General features: G+C 43.2%; 3 protein-coding genes across 4 annotated transcripts in view; 1 reads left to right on the top strand and 2 right to left on the bottom strand.

Moving 5' to 3' along the window:
- lamb1b (laminin, beta 1b) overlaps positions 1 to 16,524 on the top strand; it is a 31,992-nt gene extending 15,468 nt beyond the window's left edge. For both annotated transcript variants that reach the window (XM_040035673.1, XM_040035674.1), the window contains 19 exons: positions 486 to 619; positions 693 to 813; positions 1,049 to 1,235; positions 1,344 to 1,487; positions 1,571 to 1,802; positions 3,065 to 3,228; positions 3,462 to 3,686; positions 5,668 to 5,885; positions 6,776 to 6,872; positions 11,621 to 11,990; positions 12,068 to 12,252; positions 12,401 to 12,642; positions 12,715 to 12,921; positions 13,013 to 13,157; positions 13,260 to 13,467; positions 13,848 to 13,989; positions 15,276 to 15,452; positions 15,531 to 15,690; positions 16,020 to 16,524. In XM_040035673.1, coding sequence (XP_039891607.1) covers positions 486 to 619; positions 693 to 813; positions 1,049 to 1,235; positions 1,344 to 1,487; positions 1,571 to 1,802; positions 3,065 to 3,228; positions 3,462 to 3,686; positions 5,668 to 5,885; positions 6,776 to 6,872; positions 11,621 to 11,990; positions 12,068 to 12,252; positions 12,401 to 12,642; positions 12,715 to 12,921; positions 13,013 to 13,157; positions 13,260 to 13,467; positions 13,848 to 13,989; positions 15,276 to 15,452; positions 15,531 to 15,690; positions 16,020 to 16,156 — 3,495 coding nt within the window. In that variant the 3' untranslated portion in view covers positions 16,157 to 16,524. The remainder of the gene's footprint in view (positions 1 to 485; positions 620 to 692; positions 814 to 1,048; positions 1,236 to 1,343; positions 1,488 to 1,570; positions 1,803 to 3,064; positions 3,229 to 3,461; positions 3,687 to 5,667; positions 5,886 to 6,775; positions 6,873 to 11,620; positions 11,991 to 12,067; positions 12,253 to 12,400; positions 12,643 to 12,714; positions 12,922 to 13,012; positions 13,158 to 13,259; positions 13,468 to 13,847; positions 13,990 to 15,275; positions 15,453 to 15,530; positions 15,691 to 16,019) is intronic.
- An 844-nt stretch (positions 16,525 to 17,368) lies between these two features.
- On the bottom strand, positions 17,369 to 21,072 carry eri1 (exoribonuclease 1). The gene is made up of 7 exons (XM_040035676.1): positions 20,692 to 21,072; positions 19,558 to 19,739; positions 19,251 to 19,467; positions 19,073 to 19,156; positions 18,890 to 18,999; positions 18,688 to 18,802; positions 17,369 to 18,181 (listed from the first exon to the last, which is right to left on the bottom strand). Exons 1-7 carry the CDS (start codon positions 20,764 to 20,766, stop codon positions 17,939 to 17,941), a joined length of 1,026 nt encoding a protein of 341 aa, XP_039891610.1. The 5' UTR covers positions 20,767 to 21,072; the 3' UTR covers positions 17,369 to 17,938.
- A 2,119-nt stretch (positions 21,073 to 23,191) lies between these two features.
- The window catches only part of tmcc3 (transmembrane and coiled-coil domain family 3), a 59,219-nt gene continuing 56,236 nt past the window's right edge, over positions 23,192 to 26,174 (bottom strand). The window contains exon 5 of the mRNA XM_040035675.1: positions 23,192 to 25,852. Coding sequence (XP_039891609.1) covers positions 25,547 to 25,852 — 306 coding nt within the window. The 3' untranslated portion in view covers positions 23,192 to 25,546. The remainder of the gene's footprint in view (positions 25,853 to 26,174) is intronic.

Below are 26,174 nucleotides of genomic sequence, written 5' to 3'. Positions count from 1 at the left end.
TTGTTGGTGCCAGACGAGCTTCTCAGAGTATTTCACAAACTGTCGATCTACTGAGATCAGCAGTACACCGCACAGCCATCTCTAGAGTTTACAGAGAACGGTCCGAGTAAGAGGAAACATCCAGTGAGCGGCAGTTCTCAGAGGAGGATTGCCAGACTGTTTCAAGTCGAAGGCAACAGTAACTTAAAAAAAACACTTGTTACAACCAAAGTATGCAGAAGAGCATGTCTGAATACTACAGCAGCAGAAGACCACACCGGGTACCTCTCCTGTTAGCTAAGAACAAGAAACTAGGGCAATAATTCATTCACCAAAGTTGGACAGAAGATTGGGAAAAACTTTGCCTGAATGCCAACTATCTCTTTTTCATGAAACATGTGACACAGGGTAGCCTATGGACAGTTTATTTGAATAAATACACTCAAACAGAAACAAAGACGGAGGAACGATGAAGGAATACCACATGTATGTTTGTTTGTCGACAGCTACCGGAGCAATGGGAGGAGGTGAACATCCAAGTGCAGCGCCCCGTCTTCAGCCCTCCAAACTACTCCAGTCACTGCAGTAACTCTTTCCAGAGCGGAGACCAGCAGTCGATCTCTCTTCCACCTGGATCCAGGTAAAACATTCATTTACTCTACACTGAACATGCTCACACAGACACATAAACTAACTGTGTGTGTGTGTTTCAGACATGTGTTGCTGGTGAGGCCAGTGTGTTTTGAGAAAGGGCTGAACTACACGATCCAACTCAATCTGCCTCTCTACTCGTCAGTCAGCACCGTCCAGAACCCGTACACACTCATCGATTCGGTATGTGGCTTTGCACACACACACACCTGTTCAGACAGGTCCTGCCTGTACTCCAGGACCTGTCCTGCTCAGATCATACGGCTCTCTTGAAATGTAAAAACTTAAGACCACGGACACTCATTTTCTAAAGCAGTTGCTTTAAGAACATTTCATGTCCTTCCAAGCCAGTGAAAGCTCCAACTGTTGGTCCATAGTGGCCCTCAGTAGCTCCTTACGCTCTTCTCTGTTTTTAAAGTTGGTGCTGATGCCCCGTGTCAGAGAGCTAGAAATGTTCCACGGAGACGTGGGAGAGCAAGCATGGGATACGTTCCAGCGCTATCGATGTCTGGAGAACAGCCAGAGCATCATAAAGAGCCCCATGACCGACATCTGTAAACAGTACATCTTCAGTGCCTCTGCCTTGCTGCACAAAGGAGCCATGGGTGTGTAGTTCATCTTCATCTTCAGATTCTGAAGATGTTAAAAATTGTTCCTGCTTCCACTCTCATCACCTTTCCCCCCCCCCCCCCCCCCCCAATCTCATCCCTCAGCTTGCCAGTGTGACCCTCAGGGTTCACTCAGCTCCCTGTGTGACCCCAGTGGCGGTCAGTGCCAGTGCCGACACAACATCGCAGGCAGGAACTGCGACCGTTGTGCCCCAGCTACCTTCCTGTTCGGCCCCGCCGGCTGCAGACGTGAGTGCAGCTGAAGTTCAATGCTGACCTGTTCACCTTCAGTTTAGATGTTTACTTTAATCCTAATCCCTTCACCCCCACAGCTTGTAACTGTGACCCTCTGGGCTCTGTCAGCCCCTTGTGCCACGAGGCCACCGGCCACTGCGAGTGTGTTCCAGGGGCCACGGGTCGCCAGTGTTCACACTGCCTGCCGGGCTTCTGGGGCTTCCCTCATTGCCGACCGTGCCAGTGTAACGGCCACAGCGAGTACTGCCACCCTCAGACTGGAGAGTGTCAGGGCTGCAGAGACTTCACCACCGGACACCACTGCGAGAGGTGAGGATGTGAATGTAGATGCAGTGGTGGTAGCTTAAATCTGCTAATACTAGTGAGGTAGAGACAGATATTATAGAGATTCAACATAAAAGAATTAGTATAATAGCTTTTCAAGGGCCTCAAAGCTCATTTCCTTGGTCAAGGAAAAAGGGAGATTTAACCATTAAACCCCAATGTGTGGAAAGGAGTGTAGATGTCTAAAAAAAAAAGGTGGCAACATATAAGGACAGCAGAAGATAGCATTTCTTAGCCCACAGTATTTGTCAAATTTGAATTAAAGATGAGAACAATAAGCACAAGCATCAGTTACAAAAAGAACAGGACAAAAAACCTGACTTCCTCAGTTAATTCAGTTTTCTGTCATTTATCCCTGTAAACCCTGAACCATTAAAGAATTACCAGAAAATTGAATTTGACAGTGTTTATGGGTTATAAACACTGTTATTAGTGAGTGTTTATTGAACCTTCTTACAGAGACTTTTTTTTAGAAATGAAATTTATATATTCTTGTGCAGTTTCATTGCTTAGAAAAGTTATTTGTGCATTTTATTCAGTTTTTTTTAGGGAAAAAACACTCCAATCATGCAGAAATCTTAAAAAAATCACAAAATCTTATGTATCAAATATGACACACTTGGCATTACAGGGTTGAAAATAAAAGAATAAACATTTCATTTTTTTTTCTTGTGTAACACTGCTAGTGATGAAGACACTTCAAATAAAACTTCCATTTCCTTTTTTTGCCGTTCATAATTTAAAGTTTCAGGTTGTTATCTCAAGAATTTGGCCTATTAACTCAAACTTCTGAGAAAATTACCTGAAAATAAAGAAATCCTGAAATTTATAGTTAATAAATCAAAATGTTCAGTTATGGATGGCAACATTTTTATTTCATATTATTTATTTAGTTTTTGAGCAGCGGAAAGAGGCTTATAAAGATTATTATTATTATTATTATTATTATTATTATTATTATTATTATTATTAAGTTGTCTGAGGAAAACTGCACAGTGCTGGAGTTGTGGATCTGCAAGCCGCTTTGCAACCCATCCAAACCCAGCTCCTTCTCTCCTGTGTTGAACTGAGTCTATCCGATGTAATTTTAAGGCAAAATTATATGAATGCAGCTATATGGGACGTTGCAGTTTGGGCAGACATTTCTTCAGTACTCAGGTGTCTCTCAGAAACAGTTGATTTTTACTAACCTTTTCCTTCCAGATCTAAACTGAAGGATCCATTAACACCTTTTCTTCTGCTACCAGGTGTTTGAGCGGTTACCATGGTGACCCAGAGCTGGGTTCAGGCGGATACTGTCGCCCTTGTATGTGTCCTGATGGGCCACGCAGCAGACGCCAGTTTGCGGACAGCTGTTACCTTCTGCCTAATACCAATCAGCTGGTGTGTGTGTGCGGCCGCGGATACAAAGGCATGTAAACACAACACTTCACAGATTTGTTTTTATGTAAGCGGGGCTCAGGTGCAGTTTTTGTCAACATGTCTTCACATCACACGCTCATCACAAGTACAAACACACTTCAGTAGTCTGTAATTAGCGTGCCAGACCTCAATCTTTAGATTCAAGAGGAAAAGAAAAGCAACAAACTTGAGGTCTCATGTACGATACCATACCAGCTGACTTGTCTCCTGCATCCCTTCCAGGTGTCAGGTGTGACGAGTGTGCCTCGGGTTACTTTGGGAATCCTCTGGTGCCCGGTGGGCGCTGCATGCCCTGCCAGTGCAACAACAACATTGACATGCACGACCTGGACTCCTGCGATACTCGCACCGGCGCCTGTCTCAAATGCCTGTACCACACCCAGGGCGACGGGTGCCAGCACTGCAAACTGGGTTACTATGGCAATGCTACCACACAGAGCTGCAGGAGTGAGTACAGCTGAACATGATTCATCATATTTATTGTTATCCAAAAATATATTTATTAGTGCTTCCTGTGTGTAATGCCGGTTTCACTTTCCTGCTAAATAATTGTAGCCACAGCCAGAAGGAGGCCAGTACACATCCTCCCAGTCTTGGTGCATGTGATTACAGTGACCTCTGACTTTTGTAGTAGTTGTATCAGTAAATTGGCAAGATGTTGTCCTAATTTGGGTACCGTATGGCCGTTAGCTTTTACTTTATCTAAGTTAGTCTGACCATTTGGGACAAAAAAATGTTGTCCCCCACTTCATGTAAGCTCAGCGCAGGCTATAGACCAGGGGTGTTGAACTCCAGGCCTCGAGGGCCGGTGTCCTGCAGGTTTTAGATATCACCCTGGGTCAACACACCTGAATCAAATGATTAGTTCATGACCAGGCTTCTGGAGAACTGTGGCTGTATCCCAATTCAGGGTCTGCAGCCTTAAAGTACGCAGGATCCTCAAGGGCCGCGTACTCAAAGACCGCTAAGGCCGGAAGTGCGAGGCTTATGTAATAGGACGGTCTAGCCTCCGTTGCGCTGATACTGTTGTTTGTCAATAAAGTTTAAAAAAAAAAAGCCTCCGTTGCGCTGCCCAGGTTGCCTAGCAACCATGATACTAACCACTGGAAACGTGTCATACAGCATTGTTTGACAGAAATGAAGGAGACAATCTTTTGTTCATTTGTTTGTTTGTTTCTACATGAGCTTTGATCATTCTCTGTAAGATTAAGCTCAGCTATTGAACGGTGTATATTTTAAAGTAAAGGCTTTAAAACCAAGTTAGTACAAACGTCACTAATGTCACATAACTTTGCCGACATGTTGCCAACAGTAATGTTTAATGTTCTTCGTTATTAAACATTTGCACATAAATAAGTGACATAATATTCAGTACTTAAAGTGTACTCTTCGGCCGCCCCTCATCCGCCGTTTTTTTCTGCAAATTTATCCACACCCATCGCCGCGCTATGCATTCTGGGATATGTTGGGCCACGAAGTCTACACTGCCACAGCCTTAAAATTCAGGGAAATGAAGGACGCATTTCAGGGCCGCATTTCGAGCAACCTTTGAATTGGGACAGCCTTCGGCGCGCCGCTGTGACGTAATCGGCCTTGAAATGCGTACTTTAAGGCTGCAGACCCTGAATTGGGATACAGCCTTTGAGAAATGTTGAGGAGGTAATTTAGCTATTTAAATCAGCTGTGTTGGATCAAGGACACATCTAAAACCTGCAGGACACCGGCCCTCGAGGCTTGGAGTTCGACTCCTGTGCTATAGACTGTATTTAAAAGATAGACACAGTCAAAGTAGTGTCTGTCATTGGATTGTGGACGACCTTTTTTCTGAGTTTAGCATTTGGATCGTTGCCTTCTTGTTTTTGTGTATCCAAAAGTGATCGTCATGAATACATTTGGACCTAATGGTAGAGTGGTTAACATATTTACTTGGTAACGAGAAGGTCGCTGATTTGATTCTAGCCAGAGCCTCAAACCCCCTTTGTGGTTGGGTCAGGTAGCAACCCCTGTGACAAAGGAGCAGTCAAAAGCAGCTAAACTGGACCCAGACTGTTGGAATAGTTAAACCCGCAGAAGTTCAATTTACCAGAGAATTTATGTCAAAATGTAAAGGTGGACGTTTTAAAATTGGAGTCTGTTGTGGTTTCTTGTGTGACATATTGCGAGCATTGCTTGAGAATTCGTCATATCCAAAGTAGCGAATTGGATATTGGACAAAGAAGGTGCTGCACCAAATCCTCCTCATGATTGCTTTGGTCACTTGTAATTTTAAAGTTGGCGACTTGACTACAAACACTTGCTGATTTCTTGCTGTAAAAGCAGCTAGTCTATGTTAACAAACATAGACAGATCTCAAATATCCATCTAGCCAGTAAATTTCCCATAATTCTGCGGTGCATCTTTCTTGTTTCTTTCTTTCTTCACTCCGCAGAGTGCATGTGTTATTCAGTAGGGACGATTCCTTATGCCTGTTCGTCCCCCGATGACTGTCAGTGTGACCAGCGCAGTGGCCAGTGTCCCTGCCAGCCCAACGTGGTCGGTCAGCACTGCGACCGCTGCGCTCCAGATACGTGGAACCTCACCAGCGGGACGGGCTGCCAGCGCTGCGACTGCGATCCTGTCCACTCGTTCAAATCCTCTTGCAATGAGGTGAGGCAGACTGTGTTTATAACCATATTTTGTCCTTTAACACTATCATGCAGTAACTTTTGGGTAAGCCTTTTAACTTTTAGAGACATTTTAGGTGATGAAATCTAAAACTTGTGCTCAGTTGCTTGGTGTGAGCCACCTGGAGCACAAATACCACTAGAAATTTTTATTTCTGGTAGGATTATCCATACCAAGCAGGTCAATGCCAGATGAATGGTTTCCCTGCTCAGATTTTTCCTGTATCTGCCAGGCTGGATGTATGTATAAAGATATAGGAATGGGTATTTATAGTAACAGTTGGGAAAAGAACCGGAGCAAACAGTGTGGACGGAAACATGTGGATATGTATCCAAGGACAGTATTGACATTTCAGGAGAACAAAAAATCTAAACTCCAGTTAATTAAGTAATGAAACCCCCGCACCATCGTCTCAGCAGCTACTCCAGTTAACTCTCTCTGAACACGATCTGAAATGAACCACAAAATCCTGTCCATCTATGAGCTGCTGTTCCCAAACTTTCTCTTACATAGTGTTGGGGATTGGTTTTCCCAAACCCCCACACCGTAGGGTGTGACCATCCCAACAACTTCAAGTAGTTTTTGATATATGGACTCCAGCTGTTTAGGACCTGCTTCTCTCCTCTCACATGTAAAGAACTGATGACACACTCACTCACACGAAACATTCAGCTTTCTGTGTTTACTGGCTTCATTCCATCGGAGGAAGGAAGTCTCGGAATACACTATGGAATGACACAGGAATTTTCTTTCCTGGCAGGAACAAATTCTGCCAAACTTCAAAGCTTTATTGTGTCTGCATCGGAGAGAAGAGCTTTGAAGTTTATTGAACGCTCTGACCTGATCGCTGTGTTTTTTTGCGCTGCCTGCAGGTTACAGGACAATGCATGTGCAAGCCCGGTTTTGGTGGCCGGATGTGCCGGGAGTGCAAAGAGCTCTTCTGGGGGAATCCAGAGGTCAAATGTTATGGTAAGGTATCACCACCACCCAAATGCAGGACCAGAGAGGCAGAGTCAAACATTTGAAGGTCAGCCAGTCTGCCAGGGAGTATACAAGAAAGAACTCGGTGAACTACTTTAAACATGACAGAAAAATGCAAACAAGAAACCATCAGGAACTCTGGGATATGCCTGGAAAGTTTCATGTCAGTGAGAACAAGACTATCTGGCAGCTGGCTGTGGGAAACAGGGGGGTGGATGCATATAGCAAGAATACCAACAGGGTAACAGGTGAGACAAACTGAGCACAGGAGAAATTAATTACTACTAAAATAATCCCGGTTACTTAGTGAGTCTGACCCACCAACATATTTCTTTACTCAGAATTTTATACAAACATAAAGAGCCCATTGTAAAATGTAAAAGGATATTTCAGTAAATTGCAGGGAAAATGTAGAAACTATGTCTCGTTTTTTAAAAGAAAAACTTGACTGTATTAACTAAAATTCAGTGTAAAAGTCTTTTGACTGCTGGTAGACACTGACATGTTCAAAGTAATGCTCAGGTGTTGAGTAGCTTGCTGGTGGTCGGTTTTTAGTTGTTTAAGATGGACAGCGGCACTATTAGAAATATGATCAGGAACAATAAAGACACATTTTATCAGTTGTAAGAAATTGGAAGTCCTCTTGTTTTTAATGGCAACGTGGGAAGAATGGAGAGGCTCTGTTTTTATGTGCTTTTCCTGAACGAGACATTTAACAGGCATAATATCAACTAACAACAGATAGAAACTAAACAAGTAGGTCCAAGAACCGAGCCCTGTGGGACTCCACATCTTATTAGATCAGCTGATGAAATAAAGTTGACCGCAGTGACTCTGAATACTCTATAGGTGAAGTAGAAGTAGGATGAGACCCATTTGAGTGCCTTTCTACTTTGGTCAGCCTCATTCCTAAGTCTCTTGCGGGAAATGCTACCGTCAACTATCAAATGCTGTAGTCAGGCCTAGTAAAAGCTTTATCCTCCTGTTTCTGCTCCTCCTTACTTTAGAGGTGACCATGGTGGATCACCTTCCTCCATCTCACCCTGTTTCTACCATCTCCTTCTGTCACACCAACCTTCACCACATTCATGAATCTCCTCTGAGGCTCATTTCCTCCTCCCTGGCAGCACCAATATGTCCACTATCCCTCCTCTGCACATGTCCGAACCATGTCAGTCTTTCCTCTCTGACTTCACCAGTTAAAATAAGAACAGTAAGATTACCTGAAATTGAATCCAAAGTAAAGCGGTTTCTGTACTGCCAGAGAGGTTGTTGTCTTTCATTACCTCTACGAGCTGCTTTATAACCACTTTCTCAAGAATTCTTGGAAGTGGGGGTAATTTGGAGACAGGATTGTAGATATGGGGCTGTGTTTGTTGGGTAAAATAGCCTGGGACATGGACAGATCAAAGGGCTCCAACTTCAAAAACCTGCCTGTGCAACTTAGATGAACTTGTGTCAAAAACGTTTGTTTCTAAAGCCCATTAAAAAGAAAAACACCCTCAGTGGACCAAAGTGCTGTAGGGATTATACAAAATATATATATGATATACATAACAGTCACTAAATCAACAATGAATATATGTTAAGATCAAATAAAAACAAAGTGAGTAAGATAAACGGCAGGCTACCCTGCTCAATTAGTCGTGAAAGCAAGCGGGAAGAAATCGTTTTTTAAAAGTGGTTTAATGTGTTGAGACTGAGCTCAAGACTGAGCTGTGAAAAAACAGATTCTTCCAAAGATTCTGGAGTTTGTTTCAAGTAAACCTGTGTGGGACACAAGTGCAGTAAAAAACTACCCGATGAACACAATGAAGTATTTCACGGTGAAGCAGACAGATATTCGGAGGTTAGCAGCGCCCTGAAGGAGCGTCTAGTCTAGAAACTACTCCGAAATTCATCATATCAGCTTGTTTTTGCCGCCCCCAGGTGGTACGTATGGTCTGATGGTACGGTGCTTATTTTTCCTTTGCCTTTTGTGAAGTTTTTGTAGCTCTAAACATCTCACAAGCTTATATAACTTTCTAGCAGCTTTTTTGCCTTCTGCGCCACAGAAAGGGAAACTTAATGAGGCTCCAGCCCCTCTGAGACCCTGAATAGGGAAGGAGTTAAGAAGGACATGCCACTGTGGCCTTGTTTTTATTTTTATCAGTATTGTCTTCACACTGCAGACCTTCAGTCTTACGCTGAGCACCAACAATACCCTCACTTCTATTTCAGCACATTGGAGCTAAACCATCACTATTCTAATACTTCCTGATGTGTCCTTGTGGTTGGATCTTAGTATTCATGTTCTCACAGGATGTTATTCTTGTGACTCAGTGGGAGACCAGCAGCGATAGCTTTGAAATGGTTTCCAGATGATTCGGCTTACTCCGACAGCAGTTACGTGTCGGCAGCACTCAGTCAGCCGGGTTGGCGCTCAGCTTTGTTTTTGGATCCTGAAAATTTTTATTGTCTGCGAAACAAACTGCTGAAGAGTCCATCTGCAGTAAAGTGTCCCACAGTAGCTGGCTCACCCTCAGAGAAAGAGAGAGCAGCAGGGGCAGCTGGATCTGGGAATGACCTCTTCTCATGAGAAACAGATGTTCTCCAGAATTCCCAGGCTTCCCATTTTCGCCACGGACAAACACACAGAGGAAACAGGAATATGAAATATTCCCATTGAATTCTCTGATGGTCTTTTAAGCCTTGAAAGCAGCTGGACTTCACCTCCTTTCTGCACAGATGATGAAATAATGCACCAATTTACAGGAACACTGTGGCTTCCTCAGTGAGGAGTGTTATATGTATATGCTGTATGCAGATAAAAAAAACGCCTCAGATTTACAAGTGTCAGCGGTTAAAATGTCTTTTTAATATAATAGTAGTGTAGCTTTTCTCAATTAGTAACCAATAATCACCATTTACATTCATCCATGACTGTGTTTCTGCAGAAAGATGTAACAATTCAACCTCATTAAACCAGAGCCTCACCTTCTGTTGCATAAATCACACAAATATAACCCCAAAAGGTTTGGACGCTCACTGCATAAAATGAAAATAAAAACCAGAAAATCTCATTTATACACAGTAGAATATTGAAAAACATACCACATGTTTAAACTGAAAAAATGTACAATTTCAAAGCATCCCCTCTTCTTTTTACAACAGTCCACAAACATCTGGGAACTGAGCAAACCAGCAGTTCTCATCTGAGGGAGGATTCCAGCTGCTCAGCAGTCCTCAGTCTTCTTCTTAGTTTTTTTTTCTTGATTACAAATTCCAGACTTCAAACTGAGCATTGATATCAAGCTGTATGATCCCTCTCCTCTTTAGTCTAGAGGATGCGGGGTCCATGTTTTCCAAGAAAGAATTTAAAATTTCAGTTCGTCTGACCTCAGCTTTCCACTTTTACTCAGAGAAGACAGCGGCGTTTCTGGATCATGCGCACATGTGGCTTCTTCTTTGCATCACAGAGGCTGGATTTATAGATGGCACAGAGAACTGTGCTCATGCAGTGATCTCAGTAATGACAGAATCATGTCTGTTTTTTAATGCAGTGCTGCCTGAGGGCCTGAACACCACAATCCAGTGATTTTTGGTCTTTTCTCTTGCGCACAGAGATTTCTCCAGATTTTCTGAATCTTCTGATGTTGTTATGACATAAACTGTAGATGACAAGATATTCAAAGTCGTCATGATTTTACCTTGAGGAATGTTATTATAAAATTGTTGGACAATTTGTAGACAGTTTTTTTGCAGATTGGTGAACCTCTGTCTGTCTCTAAGATGTTCTTTTTTGTCAGCGTTAATCTCATTAAAATTATGTTAATGCCATAACCGCATTAACGCGGCAAATGTCCGTTAGCGAGTTAGCGCGGATCGCCTCGTGCGTTGGGCTGCACGGCAAGATTAAGGAGATTAACGCTGACAGCACTAGTTCTTTTTAAAGTGAATTGGTTGCAAAAATGCTCCTCAAGCATTTTTATTGCTCCCTTTTTCTCTGAGACACACTGCCATCAAATGTTTCATGAAATAATCAAATGTCTCAGTTTAGACATTTGATATGTTCTCTATGTTCTAAGTACAGGAACACTGATGGGGAATATCTGTCAGACTGTTTTTTTCCTTCTTTCTGACACGTGATATTCCTTTTTTTTCCCCCCATGGAGCGACCGAAACCTGACCTTCGAGGTCATATTCATGTCCAAGTTTATTTACTGAAAGCATTTGAGGTTAAATAAACTTTAAGTGACTTACTTCCCAGGGAGACAAAAACTTGAAGATGTTTTTTTTGGATTATGAGGGCTGCGCGTAACTTACATGTTTTTACTGTTTTTATTGTTCTGACATTATAAAACTTAAAGTTGAAGGTTAGTTCTAAACACTCAGCAAGAAGGTCCTGGGAAGGTTGCGTCCCTGCGTGTCTGCATGGGTTTCTCTATGTAAGGTTAACTGCCATTGGTTAACTGCAACAGATTGGTGACATGATTTGAGTCTGCCCTGCCTCTCGCCCTTTAACACCAGCAGGAACAGTGCAGAAAGAAACACTGCTATGTTTTTACCTTTATTTAAGTCCCTATCGCATTAAATCTGCTTCAGTACTGCATTAAAACTACAACAAATACAGAATATAAAACTTGATATACAAACACAGACAACAAAAAACTGTTATTAATTAAACATTTGGGTTGTTTCACCCTTGGGAGTCGTTCTTTTAGTTGGCGTCTCCACCTTCCTGTGTGTGTTTCTAGCTTGTGACTGCGACCACCGGGGGATCTCCAGTGAGCAGTGTCATCGTGCCACAGGGCAGTGTACCTGTGTGGAGGGCGTGGCGGGCCCCCGGTGCAACGAGTGTGCTAGGGGTTACCACGGTGAGTTCCCTGACTGCAAACCCTGCCACAAGTGCTTTGCGGCTTGGGACACCGTGGTCGAGGAGCTGACCAACCAAACTCGCCGACTGGAGGCCAAAGTGAACGAGCTGCAGACTGTCGGAGTGACGGCACCGTACAAAGAGTTGATTCGAAGTCTCGAGAGAAACTCCAAGGCTGTCAGAGACATCTTGGAGAGCAACCCCGCCACGGTGAAGCTGGAGCAGATACAGGAGCTGATGCATCAGATAACGTATGCACACCACCAAACAGAGGCTTACTCGGGGTTGTAGCAAGCAACTGGTGTTTATTGTTTCACTGTGCTCTTAGTGGTGTGATGTCCTATCTCAATGGAAAGCTCAACACAACCGAGGAAGCCTTGGAACTTCTTCAGAGTGATGCAAATGCCACCGATGCAGACTTAGACGTGCTGACTGTTGAGGCAAACCAGTTGGAGATGAGCGTCCAGAGGCTGAGACAGCAGGTGGACGACACCAAGAACGCCAACATACATGGTGAGAAATCAAGTGCTTCAGCCTAAAGCTTCACTCTTAGACCTTTACAGCTAAGCCAAGACAGAAAGTCGGCACGTTTTAATCGGTACATCAGTACTACATTTCCGTCCAGCCCTGTTTCACTGTTCCCTAACTTTACTGTTTCCAGGTTCCCTGGAGACTATTACTGCTGCGCACATGCAGTCTAGGATGGCAGAGCAGCGCACCAATGCTTCTACGAGCGACCCTGACAACACAGTCAAGCAGTCAGTTGCAGTACGGAAAGCCACGGAGGACAAACTGAGCAGCACGAAGAAGGAATTTGACCGAAAACAACAGAGAAACATGCAGAAGCTGGACAAGCTGTCCAAAGAGCTCGATAAGTTTAGCCTGTCTTCACTAAGTGAAAAGGTGAGAACACTGGAAGATCGCATCTGTCTATCACACGTTCACCTTTGTTGGTAATTCTCTCTTTCTCTGTAGATTTGTGGTGGAGCCTCTGAAGGTGATGATGGTGGCTGCTCCACCTGTGGCGGGTTGGGCTGCACCAACGAGGATGGAGCGCCTCGCTGTGGAGGAGAAGAGTGTGGAGGCGCTGTCACAACCGCTCAGACGTCTCTCAATTCAGCTAATGAGCTGGAACAGGCGATCCTAGAAGCTATGCAGGAGGTAGACAAGCTCTCCAGGATGGTAAGTGAACATGGTCGTCGTGTTATAATGTGGAACACCTGCAGGTGGATGTGAGACAGGTAACCTGGACCTGTGTGGACACTCTGCTCAGGTGTGGGAAGCAAACCTCCGAGCAAACGAAGCCAAAGCGAACGCTCTGGAGGTGCTGATCAAATCCAACCAGAGCAAAGAGAGAGTGGAGCAGAGCAACGAGCAGCTCCGCAACCTCATCAGGGAGATTCGAGATCTTCTCATGAGTGAGTTTCTCCTGTACACGTCTAGTCTTCACAATGTGTAAACATCTATGCACGTTTCTTAAAATAAAACGGTTCATTTATGTTTGGTCTGCGTTTATCCAGATGAGAAAGCAGACGCGTCCGTTATCGAGGCCTTGGCAAACGAGGTTTTGGCTCTGGAGATGCCGACGTCAGCCGAGAAGCTTCAGGAGCTGACGAACGAGATCAGGGAGAAGGTCACCACTCTGACCAGCGTGGAGACGATCCTCAGTCAGAGCGCGGAGGATGTCATGGCGGCCGAGTCGCTGCTGAAGGAGGCTAAGGCTGCAAGGTAACACGTGACGACTGACAGGATGGAAAACAGGAGGAACGGGATAGAAAAATTCAACATGAAAAAATCTTTTTTGCAGTCTTACAGGTGGCAATATTTTTGCTTTCTTCTGTAATTGTTGTAAACATTTTCTTGGACTACGAGCCAAATGCAGGACATCAGAGGCAGGTGATTGGTCAAAATCTAAATCCTTGTTACCAGTTTGAGCTCAAACACAGGAGGTCAGTCAGTGAAGCGGGTAGCGAGCAGCCAACTGCAAATTTAAAATGTGAAAAACAAGCTGTTTTAGCTCCTCCCCCTTTGAACTGACATTCTTCTGATTGGCTGCCTCTGACAGAAATGTGCAAATAAACCCATCTTTCTTTCTCCCTGTCCGTCAGCGAGAAGGCGTCTAACATGAAGGACACCGCAGAAGTAGTTAAGGCTGCCCTGGACGAGACCGACCGCGCTCAGAGCATCGCCATGGACGCCATTGAGTTGGCCCAGAACAACACCAAGGGCACCATGGACCTGCTGAACGCTGTACGGCTGACCTCAGTGATGATGCGGTTTGATTCAGTGACTCCGTTTACTGTTTCAGGATGACAAAAACAGCACAAAGTTCAAGAGATGGAGTCGTACGTTGTTGCCATTTTAGAACGGTCTGCCTTGTTTTCAGTAACAACTGACTTTAAAAACAATATTTCAGTCAGGAAACACTCAGCTTTGATTTAGTTTAATCACAGTGATATAAAAATGTTTTATTGCTGTCGGGTGTTCGGACGTAATATTTTTATTTTAAAAAGCATTTTTAGTCTAAGCTATTAAAAATAAACATAAAAAAATAACAAATTAAATTAGAAACTTTGAAAAAATTAAAATAATATAGCAAACAAAAGCTGAATGTACGTAAAGGAAACTGACTTACTAATGCCTGACAACGCCACCCACAAAATAATTTATAAAGACACAAAAGGTATTCAAGTTTAACTAAAATTGAACTAAACTAGAAAGATTGAATGAGCTCCAAAAACTTCCTGAAACTGAACTGGATTCAGAAAAAATATTTACAACTAAAATAACCCAGTTTGGATCCTTTTTAAGACAGAAAAACAAAACATTCTTTCTCACAGTTTTACAATTTGAGCAATAGATAGTTCTTCAACCGTGCTTTCACTGACTCCTTTGTCTTACCTTTGATGAGACGACTCAAAGGTAGCCGTGTCTTCGCTTTCATACGAAAGAAATTCCGAGATAATCCACAGATTTTGGCTTATCTGGGTTACTTCAGGGTTAAATTTGGGTTTTTGGTACTATAAATATGGATCACTTTTCCCACGGTGCTCCAGAGGTGATGTTCCATACAAGAGATCAACAAGTCACCAGCTACTTACCAATCAAATCTCTGGAAAATAGCCATCCCTCAGACCTGTGGATCACAGGAGGGTCCAAAAAATTTTAATAGCATCTGAAGTCTTTAGCTTTCCCCGATGATCATCAGTAATAAATATAGATGTTTAAAGATAACTTATTATTCTATATGAGTTCTGTGACCTTATATCTTATGTCAATGCTATAGTTGGGTTTCCTTCCTGGCATTGAACAGGCTAAACTTGAGCCTGTTTTTTTTAGCTGTGGTTGGTCAGAAGCTGCCAGCGCCGCTCCTTTCATGTGAACACACAGGAGAAACTCTGGCTTAATAGGGATGAGATGCAGGTGAAATTAATGATGGTGGGATTAGCAGAAAAGAGTATGAGGCAAACCCTGAACAGTTAAAAAGAAGAAGTGAAAAAGAAAAGACAAGATAAATCTGTGCATTTGTGCGTCAGGTGGAGTCGGAGACGGCCAAGTCGGAGCTGAAGCTCAGTAACACCACGGGCCGCCTGCTGCAGCTGGAGAGGGAGGTCGGCCTGCTGAGGCAGAACAACCTGGAGATGAAGGAGATAATGGTGTCGACTGAGCAGACGACGCAGCAGGCCAAACAGGACGCCGACGAAGCAGAGCAGGTCTCACAAACGCGCGCATCCGTGTTGGTTTGCATGTGAATCCACTCCTGCTGCAGTGCGGTTTTTTTGTGTGTGCAGGAGTTCAATGAGAGGCTGAAGGATAAATTCGCTGAGGTGGAGGACCAGGTGGAGGTTAAAGGGGAGTCGGTGCAGCAGGCGAAGAGGAGGGCAGACGAACTGCAGCAGGAGGCCATAGAGCTGCTCAATCAGAGCAGCAGAAAGCTGGAGAGACTCAAAGGTGAACACTGTTCAGATAAATGTATAATAACTCTGTAGTTTTGTCTTCTGTTCTTTTAAATTAATGCATTTCTAACAAACAAGAAGGGAGTTTGCTCTCTTCCTGTTTGTTTAGATCTGTTTCTTTTTACATTATTGGATCCTCTCCCGTTAAAAAAAATACACAGAAGCACATGAAATAATCTGCTACGGACCAGCCGACTGATCTTGAGTCAGTTTCTGAAGTATGATCAGATATATAAAAATTAAGAAAAAAATATTCCACTTGTGCAAGAAATTTAATTTAAACCGTTAAAAAAAGACAGTTTTGTTTTTGTGTGGCGTTTTCAGAGTTAGAGGTCTCCTACGTGGACAACCAGCGCATCCTGGAGGCCAAAGCTAAAGAGCTGGCCGAGCTGGAGCAAGCCGCCCGCAACATGCTGGAGGAGATGAGCCGCAAAGTAGCGCTGTACAGCACCTGTTTGTGATGAAACCATCACCGCCTTTGACTTTATTGACAATGCCAAAGCTCCTACATGCCTGCTCCTTTTACGGCTGTTAAATAAAAACACTAATATATTTGACGTTGCCAAAAAATGTTTCAACGACAGAAAAAAAGCTTTAAAGCTGCCAAAGACCGTCAGAGTATTAAAGTAAGGAGTCCAGAAGGAAAGAAGCCATCATGACCTCGAAGAAAATATACCTGCATACGTTACTACAATCTGTGTTTAATTGTAACTAAATATCTATATTAAAAGGATTAACATTTCACATGTACTTAATAATCCAAAGATATCACTTGGACATGGTGCCTTAACAACCAGCCAATAATAAACCTGACTACAAGAAAAACACATGTCAGCTGGTCTTGTTTAATCTTTTGTGTTCTGGTAAAAAACAACAACACTTTTTTTCCTATTATAAATAAATAAAGACCAGAGAAATGGGCTGCACAGCCACAAAGCCTGGAAGACTTGATGATAGAAGCAGCTGAATTACAAAGAAACCTTGAGGGAAAGCTGTGTCTGCACTTCTTTTGATGGTCATAGTACAGACAGTTGGGTCTGCAAACATACACATAAGTGTTAAATTAAAACAACAGTGTGTTTAGTTTACACCCAGGTTTCCAAAGTGTCACTACTGGAAGCATGAGGTGATACCAGGACCCTACAGAGGTCACACAGGTAGTCCATATATATGTTCAGATGTCAGAAGGTTTGCTGCATCTCGCAGCACAGTCTTAAGAGCAGGAAGGAAATTCCAGGAGATATGCAGGCACTCTAGAGTTACTCTACAGCCTTCCAAGAGGCCGCAGAAAGCCCCGAACCTATCAGCAAGCCCGCTATCTGCTCCTTTGTGCAAAGAGGAACAGGATGAGCACAGGCAGAGCTACAAAATGACCTCCAGCAGGACAGTGGTGTGAAAGTCTGATCAGCGAGTTGGAAACAGGCTTCATGCTGGTGCCATAAAGGTGTGACGCCCTCTAGTGGGCCCTGCGCTTGCTGCCCAGCACTGTGGAGCCTGATTAATATTTGCCATAGAATACCACCCCTGATGCCCTGAGAGCAGGTTTAGCCTGTCAACGCTTGCCTGCTGTAAGGCACCTGTGCCGAGCTTCTAAAGTGACTCGACTGCCTCTCTTGTCCCTTCAAAATTTGCTGAATCTAAAGCATGCATCACACAGAGCGAAGAAGATGAAAAACTGCAAACAAAAAGAGACATTTAATTTGCATTACTTATCAGATCTGCAGACATTTCAGTTGAAACAAATCCTCATTTATGAAACAAACATTAAATCAAGACATCTGTACACGTGACGACAGTACAACACAGGCTGAACTCCTTAATTACAGCTTTTCTTTAAGAGGTCCATTTATGGAGCTGTCCGAGTCCACAGGACCGACTCTTCGACTCTCTGTGAGGAAAGCGGTGAGCAGTGTCATCGTGCAGCACCTTAAACAGCACAGCAGCATTTATGTGTTTTATTAGCACAGTAGTTTAAATTGTTGATATGTGTGTTCATGTGAAGCTGCAGATTAGGCTTTATTATGCTGTCAAGGGTAAAAACTGAATTCTCTCCACCACATGACAACTGAAAGATATTTCTGTGATACTGTTGAGAAACAGCAGCGCGGTAAGGCGTGACGAGGCAGACTTTTCCACCCAGAAAATGAAGGAATGATCCACTTTTAAAGATCTGGTGTAAAAGGAGACTTTGAGCTCCAGTATAAGTATTTTCAGTGGTAAAGAGTCACCCGGAGGTCATGGTTCTAGTCCCTGCTGCGGGGGTTGTGTGGAGGCGGAGCTCCTTCCACAGGCGCCGAGCTGGGAACTGAGAGCAGCTGACCGCCGTGCATGCGCTCGTTGACGCGCAGCTGGCAGCCATCCTGCAGCATGCGGACAGCTATCCTCGCTATGTTGCGTGAGTCGTCGAGCCCGGAGTGAGGACGACCTTCGTACGTCAGGCCGAGTTTCTCCAGCATGGTGCTCAGCTTCGTCTGAGTACGCGGCACCTGGAGGAAGAAGAAGAAAATATGGCTGGTTAGAAGTGGAGACCTTTTATCATAGAAGACATTAGGACATGTGAGAAATGGCCAAATCTGTGAGGAGGTTCATGGATGTGACATAGGAAGGCATTCAGAGGGTTTAATGACTAAAATGAGCTGGAACAGTAAGAATACAGTACTGTGAAAAAGTATTTGTTCCCTTTTTGCTTTTTTTTTTTTGTTTCTTTGGGCTTTGATGTGTTGCTATTTGAGATATTTTAGCCTGCTTCACTTTGCCAGACAGGTTCTATTTGTAATTTCTTGATTCCACAGGTCTTGCAGTAATCAGAGCTGGGTGTGATTAATGACATAAGGGTGCAGTTACTTTTTTTTTTTTTTCTTCCACACAGAGCCAGGTAGCTTGGGATAACTTTTTCCCCTAAATAAATGAAATCATCTTTGACTAATATTAAAATTAGGTTTAAAAATCTAAAAAACATGTAAGCGTGTCTGTACAAAGCTGTAAAATGTACCTTGTAGAAGTTTCCGTATGACTTTCTTATGTTTATCCACTTCTTTGCAAACGGAGGATATTTGATTCGGCTGACCCGACACTGGATGTTGAGGAACTTGCTCATATCCCACGACCTGTGGACGATGTTAAAGAAACGGCGCTGTAAACCAAGTGAGGAGAAGAAAGTAAACATCCTGCAGAAGCTTTGACGTGAAACCCACCCGTCAGTCAGAATGGCGTATTTGTATTTTGTCCCGAGTTCCCTTTTCTGAAGCCACGACACAACTCGCTGCAGGACTACTGGGAACGGGTCTGCTTCTTCAACCATTTTCTACCAACACAACACAGAAAAATGAGTAAATGACCCACACGTGCAATGTGATAGTGACGTGAACTCAACCGACCTGCGTTATTCCCGTCAGCTTCACACAGAAGTCTGAGAGCTGTGGGTTAAGCTCAGGCTTCACGTACTCCTGAAAGGTGTCCACCTGTGCAGAACATTAGAGGAACATCATTATTAACAACAACAGAAACAACAACAACAAAAGACAACTCCTGATTTAAGTCACAATCTTTACTAACAATCTCCAAGGTGTGCGTGTTGATGAGAACCATAGGGAACTCAATGATTTCGTGGAGGAAGTCTGAAGGATTGTCCTCTTCACATGTGGCTTCAAAGTCCACCACACAGATGTAGTCGTAGTACGTGTCGGTGGGACCTCCCTCTGCCGCCGTCTGCATCAGCTTCTGTTTCTTATAGTGGCTCTTCAATCTCTTCTTCATCACATCCTTCACTCCTCTGCACACACCAAGAGAAAAACTGTTTGGTAGAACACTTCTAAGGGACAAGCAGGAGTGTTTGGTCCTCAAATATTTATTAAAAACTCACCGTGTGTCGAGCTTTAACTCCGCTAACTTGATCCGAAGCTCCTCCTTCGTCATGCGGTTGATGTGGCCATTGGCCAAAGCAATCTCTTTGTACACCGGATGGCTGAAGTCACCCTTCGACTGAGACGGGGACACCTGAGGAGCAGATTCTCCGGCAGGACACAACCTGCTGCTAGGCTTCTCCTGAGGAGGAGACGTGTGGGTCGTTATGTGTCAGAAAATGATGTAACTCTACAAATTTGGCCATCAAAAACAAAGAGAGCATGGATCAATGGTTTGTTTGGAGGAACAGATCATTTTAGAGTGAAGTCCAACAACACATCAGATAAGATTATCTGCAAAAGAAAGTAGATAGCAGTTTCTGAAATGCTCAGACCTATCTACTGGGATTTTCCCACAAAACCATCTCTAGGAGGTAAAAGGAAAATAGGCAGACTGTTCAAACTCAATGCAACCATGCAGAAGAGTAGGAAGGTGAAGTGTACAGAAGAGCATCTCAAACCTTGAAGCAGGAGACGACCACACTTGGTGCCTCTGCTGTCCTCTAACAGGAAACTAGTTCCTTGACCATGACAGTGAGTTCACTGACCTCACATGGCCTGCACAGTCACCAGATCTCAATCCAACAGAGCTCCTTTAGGAGGTGGTGGAGCAGAAGAGTCACATCATGGATGAGCACCCACTGTGCGATGCTATCCTGACAACTTGGAGCAAACTTCTTGTTGAATATGTGCCTTTAAGAAGTAACACTGAAGGAAAACGGGGTCTAACCCGAGAATAGCGATCTCTTTAGCTTAAAAAAAAGAATAGCTCAGTCAATTAAAATACAACACGACAAGATGAAGTACACAGAGCAAAAGAGAATCGGGGTCGATTTGCAGGGCTCACATTAACAAAACACTGTGATGTAGCTCCCGTCTACTTCAAATATTTTAGTATTAATTACTCCAATACAAGAGTAACTAAAAGTAACGCGGTTTCTAGTCATTTTCATCAAGTCGGCACCTTACCAAAGAACCCAACGGGACATATCTCTCACCGGCCTGTCTTTGGTGTCAATGAACGCACCAGCCAGTCAGTTTACTTCAACGCAAACAATGTTTACAAGGAGCAGTGATTCTGCTAGCTCACCCACCTTCTCCTGCTCCTTTACGCTGGACGTCTTCACATTGTCCTCCTGGCCGTGAATGTTCTCCTTGTGTTCGTCCATTTAAAGCTGAGTTTAGTCCAAAAGTTGCTCAGATCATTTAAAAACAACATAAATTCAAGGCTAAACCAGGTCTGCTGCTGCTCCCGCTAGCCTCAACACATTAATGGCTGAAGCAGCTACCGCTAACCAGCGCTGACACGTTCAGTTAACGTCAGATATTTCGCATAAATCAACCACGGGAGTTTTTTTTTTTTTTTTAGACAGTAAATAATAAGGTGCCTTTGCTAAACCCACATAACAGCACTGAACTTTTCATTTTCATGAGGGGGACAGTTATGACAGCTTCCGCTTTGCGCCAAAACAGCAGCAACAGCGCTCACTATCGCCACCTGCTGCTGCGGATGAACGCAGCAACAGGTGTTTTTTGTTTTTGTTTTGTTTTTTTTCACCCAGGACAGGTGAACTCAACTTTAATGTCAGAATTTCTGAGAATAAATTTAAGAGAAATACTAGGATTTGAAAATCATAAATTCGCACATTTTAATCTTTAATCTTTGTAGCTTGAATTGAAGTCCTTTTCATGTTTTCAGCACTCGGTTAGTAAACACTCATAGTCTGTTTTTGTTGGGTAAAAAAAGGTAATTTACTCTATTGGGAATACAGTGTAGCTAGATTTGTAAATAGATGCAGTAACTTTATGTACTAATAATGTAGCTGTTATCTATTACAAATCACCTGTGAACCTACATCGCTAGTATTATAAAAATGTGTGCAATTATTTAGCCAGACCTAACCAGCTGCATTTTTTTTATTCCACTAGAGCAGCTTTGCATGATTCAGACTTCTAAATAATCCTTATTTATGTTTATTGCAGCCCAACACTTCATCCTCTGTCCAAAACAAGCTCCCTTAGTACCGTTTAAGCAAACCTTCCTCTGATTGGCTGTTAAACAGATTGTTTAAAAGTGAGTGGGGATATATGCCAAATATGACCATATTAAGAATATCCACTTTATTTCACATCATGCAGAGCCAAGAAAAAAAAACTGACACCAGACATTTGAAGCAGTCTGAAGCCTGAGCTGCTGGCTCACAGGGATTACTGATGTATACACTGACCTCATTATCAGACCTGCTTATTATGAGCATCCATCACTGGAACAGTGCAAATAAAGTGCTATGAAAAAGAATTATGTCCCTTCCTTAGTTTTTTTGCGTATTTATCAGAATTCATGGTTCCAGCAGTAAGAAAGGCAGGGTACTATCTAACTGAATAGTAAATTTCTAATTATTTTAGTATAGTTGCCGTATATAATTAAAAAAATATTTGAAGCAGATATATGTAATAAAACTAATTAGAGCTATTTGGAGGCAGTGCTCCTGTTTGGCCGCTAGTTGTCACTCTATCTCTATTTAAAGCCACAAACCATTGATGTTTTCACTGTACACATCTATACAGTATGAACCCTTTGTAAGCCTTTGTAAGGGGAAAACACTTCACAAAACATCATCGCCAGAGGTCAGCAAAACCAGAAAACTGGAAATTCTGGCGCTGTGCAGCTAACGATAACTGTAAATCCTGGGTGGGGCTGCTGCTGCTTTGATTTGACGTTTGTCTCTCAGAGACAACAGAATGAAAATGTCTGTCTTAATGAAAAGCAATAAAGGACCATCTGTGCCTGCAAATCCTAAATTACTTCCCTTTGTTCGCCTGCACTTGAGTCTTGCAGAAGATTCTAATGGATTTTTAAGCTTATCCAGCTGCTTTAAGTCGAAGTGATTTACACCCTGGTTTATGCATGTATTCCTTATGAAGCTTGCAGAGCAGTATGATCTTCACAGTTGGATTACATCTTCCATAATCAATAAGAAGTTCAGTTTTTTATTTTTATTTAAAAAAAAAAAGGCACCTTGATAGAAAAAAAAATGATTTATTTTATCATCTGAAAATATAATAATAATACAGTTATAGAAAACCCATAACCAGAAACTAATGCACAGAAATTAGAAAAGAAAAAGACAAAGAAAACACACACACACCATGAACTCAGAGCTTTGGAGAGGAGGTGCACGTCTCTCCTAACAGAGATAGTGTTTGAACCAGTTTGCAAAAAACATCAAAGATGAGCTTAGGTTTCATAAAAACCTCCATATTTGGCTTTTTTTTCTTCTTAGAATAGAGAAAAACAGAAGGACACACAGAAGAAGAAAAAACAGGCTGCACTGAAAAGGCATCAGTCCTATTTTTTAACCCCCTCGTCATCATCTTCATCACAGTGAAATGGGGTCGGGGAGCTACATTTTTCACTTCCCTCTGTCCAGTCTGCGATGCTGCATTCAAGTCACATGCGGGAAAGCGGCTATCGCTGCTGGGAAACATGCTGCTTTAATGTTTGAACAGACGCTTATTTCAAGTAGAAAGAGAAAAATCTTCAGCCTCTCAAATCTTCTAAATATCAGAACAGAGCGTCTGAATGCTGCCATGTTTTTTTTCCCCCTGGACATGAACGCAGCACAGCATCAAAGGCTTCACACACACATACACACACACATTGTAATTTGTTCTGATCACCTCTCCAGAAAAGGCCATCTAATGTGATCACGTGTCAATTTCACCTTATTCCCCTCCACGTGCACCAAACTGCATCACGCGTTAGTGTTCTCTCTACATGTGTCGTGTGAGAAAACAGGCTCTGCTTCTCAGCCATCTCCTGATGTTAGTACAAGGTTTCCCTTCTCACTGTTAGAGGCTTTAAAAAGCTTTCAGAAGCAACAGTTACCTGAAAACACAAACATCATAACAAAATAACCACAAAACACCAAATTAACAAGAGATGAGGCAGTTAAGCAGCTTTCACTTCGAAACAGGCAGCCTGACATTTTGGGAAATAGTCACTTTTTTTGTTTTGGTCTATTCAGTGTGAAGTTAGAGCCAGAGGACGGAGATGTTGGCCAACTATAAGACAAGTAACCAGTCCCTGGTGTTTTTGAACACATTAATCAAATCAGACGTGGTGACCAGCAGGTGAGTGCGACAAACAGGTCGCACTCACTCAACAGACAAACAAAAGAAACTTGGCGGTAACCAGCAGGGAGGTAAACCGGCTTGTTTCAGACAGAATGAAGCAATGCAGAGACGCTGTCTATCTCTATGTCCCGCCCCCGGCTTTAACCGTTTCCATCTGGGAGCCTGTTAGGAGTAACTCTTGATTCTTTTACCTAAACTGAGGAGTTTCTGTCATATTTCAGGCTACTTCAGACTAAAATGACTGTGTATCTATCAGAAGTTAATGAAGTGGTCTCTGGCTGTACAGGAACGTATTGTCTAACAGCCTCTTTATTGATTACAGATGTGTCAAAACTTGTCATTACAGGAAATGTGGAGATCGTTGAATGTCATCTTAATGGGGAAAGAGTTAGAGAGGCCATCGTTTTGTTGCCCAGTAAATGACGGTGTATCTGATCATTATCTTGGTAAAGATGAAGCTGTGTGCACATTTTAAACAATTTTTCTCGTTTTACTGCATTTGTAACAAGAACTGTGAGGAAATCCGTTCAGCGCTCTGGCAGGAAACGCTGATTGGGCAGGGTCGGAGCTCTCGACCAAAACACCAATAAAAACATAACTTGCAGGAATGTGAACATTTTAAGCTCATTTTGGACAAAACTCGCCTGGTAGGTTTAAAGAAGGGCTTTAAAATAACTGCATAAAGTCGTTTCCTGAGCAGCGGCCGCTGCTTCTCAAAGCACCGTGACCAAGGGGCCGCATCGAGGATCGACTTTGAGATACATAAGGATTATTGTGAGGATTCAAAGATACACCAGAAGACTGAACAATAATAATTATGGATCAGGGGGAAAAAAAAATCAAGCAGTTGAGGTGAGCAGAATCATGAAGCTAATTCATTAAATTAACGCATAATTAGGAGTATTTTTTCCAATTTATAATCATTTAGTTACTGTGAGTCACTGTGAGAGGTCAGATTTGGGCAATAAAAATGAAGGAGGGCGATAAAAGCAGGTTTGGGCATCACTTTTCACTGCAGCTGTAGCTTAAAGGTTTTATTTTCTTACAGCAGATTTCTTTCACAGCACGTCCATTAATGATCTCTCCCGGCTCTAGCTGCACATCTACCATCCAGACTTGAGCCTATTTTCCAAAATGTTTAACTGTTCCTTGAAGAACTACATTACAGAGACACACGAGTAAGTGCACAACGCACACGAATACACAGATTTACACACTGATAGAAAACAGCTTAAAACAATGTGCAATCCCAGACTTCAAACTGTCGCTTTGAAGAAGATGCTGAAATTAAAAAAACCTCACATAAATACAGAACAGCAGCGAGAGAGAGAGGCGCGGTGCGAATGAACCTTCAGGTGGATGTGTGTTTGTGTTTGTCACAGCGAGCTTGGTGTGCACATTCAAATCAGGTCCACTGGACTCATAACTGACAGTTTGTGTGGAGGTGGTGCTCTAACAGAAACACATCCCTTTAAAGGACAGGAAAAAAATAACGTGTTATTCCATGCCCTGATGTAATCCCGCTCACTTATATTTAGACTTCAGTGTGTGTGTGATGCCGGTGCCACCAGAGTCTCCTGGTGACCAGATGAAAGCAGCTGAGCCAATTTATCTTTTGTTGGCCCTGCAGATCTGCAGCAGAGCAGCCACGTTTTCATGTGTGCACCTTCAGAGAGTTCCGGTTCAGGTCTTGAGCATTTATGTCCGTTTACGTGTTCTTGGTGAGGCTCAGAGCCTTAAACCGAGTCACCGTGGAGCCCAGAATCATCGGCTCATGTAAGGCTATATGTTGATTTCCTCCCCACACCGGTCTCAGTGCGGGAGGAGCAATCGTTCCAAAGTGCACTGCAAATGTTCCCAGTTCTTCCACAGCAGCGCTAGCAGGGACACGCCCACGCAGGTGAGTGCCAAGTGGAGGCGACTGCGCAGCAGCGGGGCGGTGAACTTGGCCGCAGTGGACACGCACACCAGGATGACGGTGACGATGGCCAGCATGATGTTGATGCACTTGCCCAGCAGCACTTTGGCGTCCGTGTTTTCCAGCTGGATGGTTTGCTGCTGCTGCTGCTGCTGGAGCTCGAGCTTCGACACGCGAGTCTGGCACGACTCCAGCACCTCCTACGACACATGAGCGCGCACACACACACACACACAGAAAAATGGTTAGAGATCAGGGAAACTTTGGAGAGCAGTGAGTCACAGCGAAAGGGCAGCAAAACTGGATCGTGTATGAACTTCAGCTGCATTAGAAACAAGCGCAAGAACGTCCGATTAGAAATAGGAAGCAATGGAGGGACTGCTGTGGCTTCAGTGTGACATGTCATGAGAGACATGTCATCAATTAATCATTTGGACGCTCAGAAATTTGTAATTAAAACCTCCCCGAAGTGAAAGGAACAGATTCAGATTAATTATTTCTCCAAAATGCTCATCTTCCAGT

This window comes from Simochromis diagramma, unplaced genomic scaffold (assembly GCF_900408965.1).
Source record: "Simochromis diagramma unplaced genomic scaffold, fSimDia1.1 OVJJ01000816.1, whole genome shotgun sequence".
In the NCBI taxonomy this organism is placed as follows: Eukaryota; Metazoa; Chordata; class Actinopteri; order Cichliformes; family Cichlidae; genus Simochromis; species Simochromis diagramma.
This window is presented reverse-complemented; position numbering and strand designations above follow the sequence as displayed.

Excerpts from the sequence above, each read along its gene's own strand:
- eri1 (XM_040035676.1), bottom strand. The coding sequence starts at position 20,766 with ATGGACGAACACAAGGAGAACATTCACGGCCAGGAGGACAATGTGAAG. Across the intron at positions 19,157-19,250 it reads ACACGCACACCTTGGAGATT|GTGGACACCTTTCAGGAGTA; the intron begins GTTAGTAAAGAT and ends TGTTCTGCACAG. Across the intron at positions 18,182-18,687 it reads CATACGGAAACTTCTACAAG|GTGCCGCGTACTCAGACGAA; the intron begins GTACATTTTACA and ends TTCTTCCTCCAG.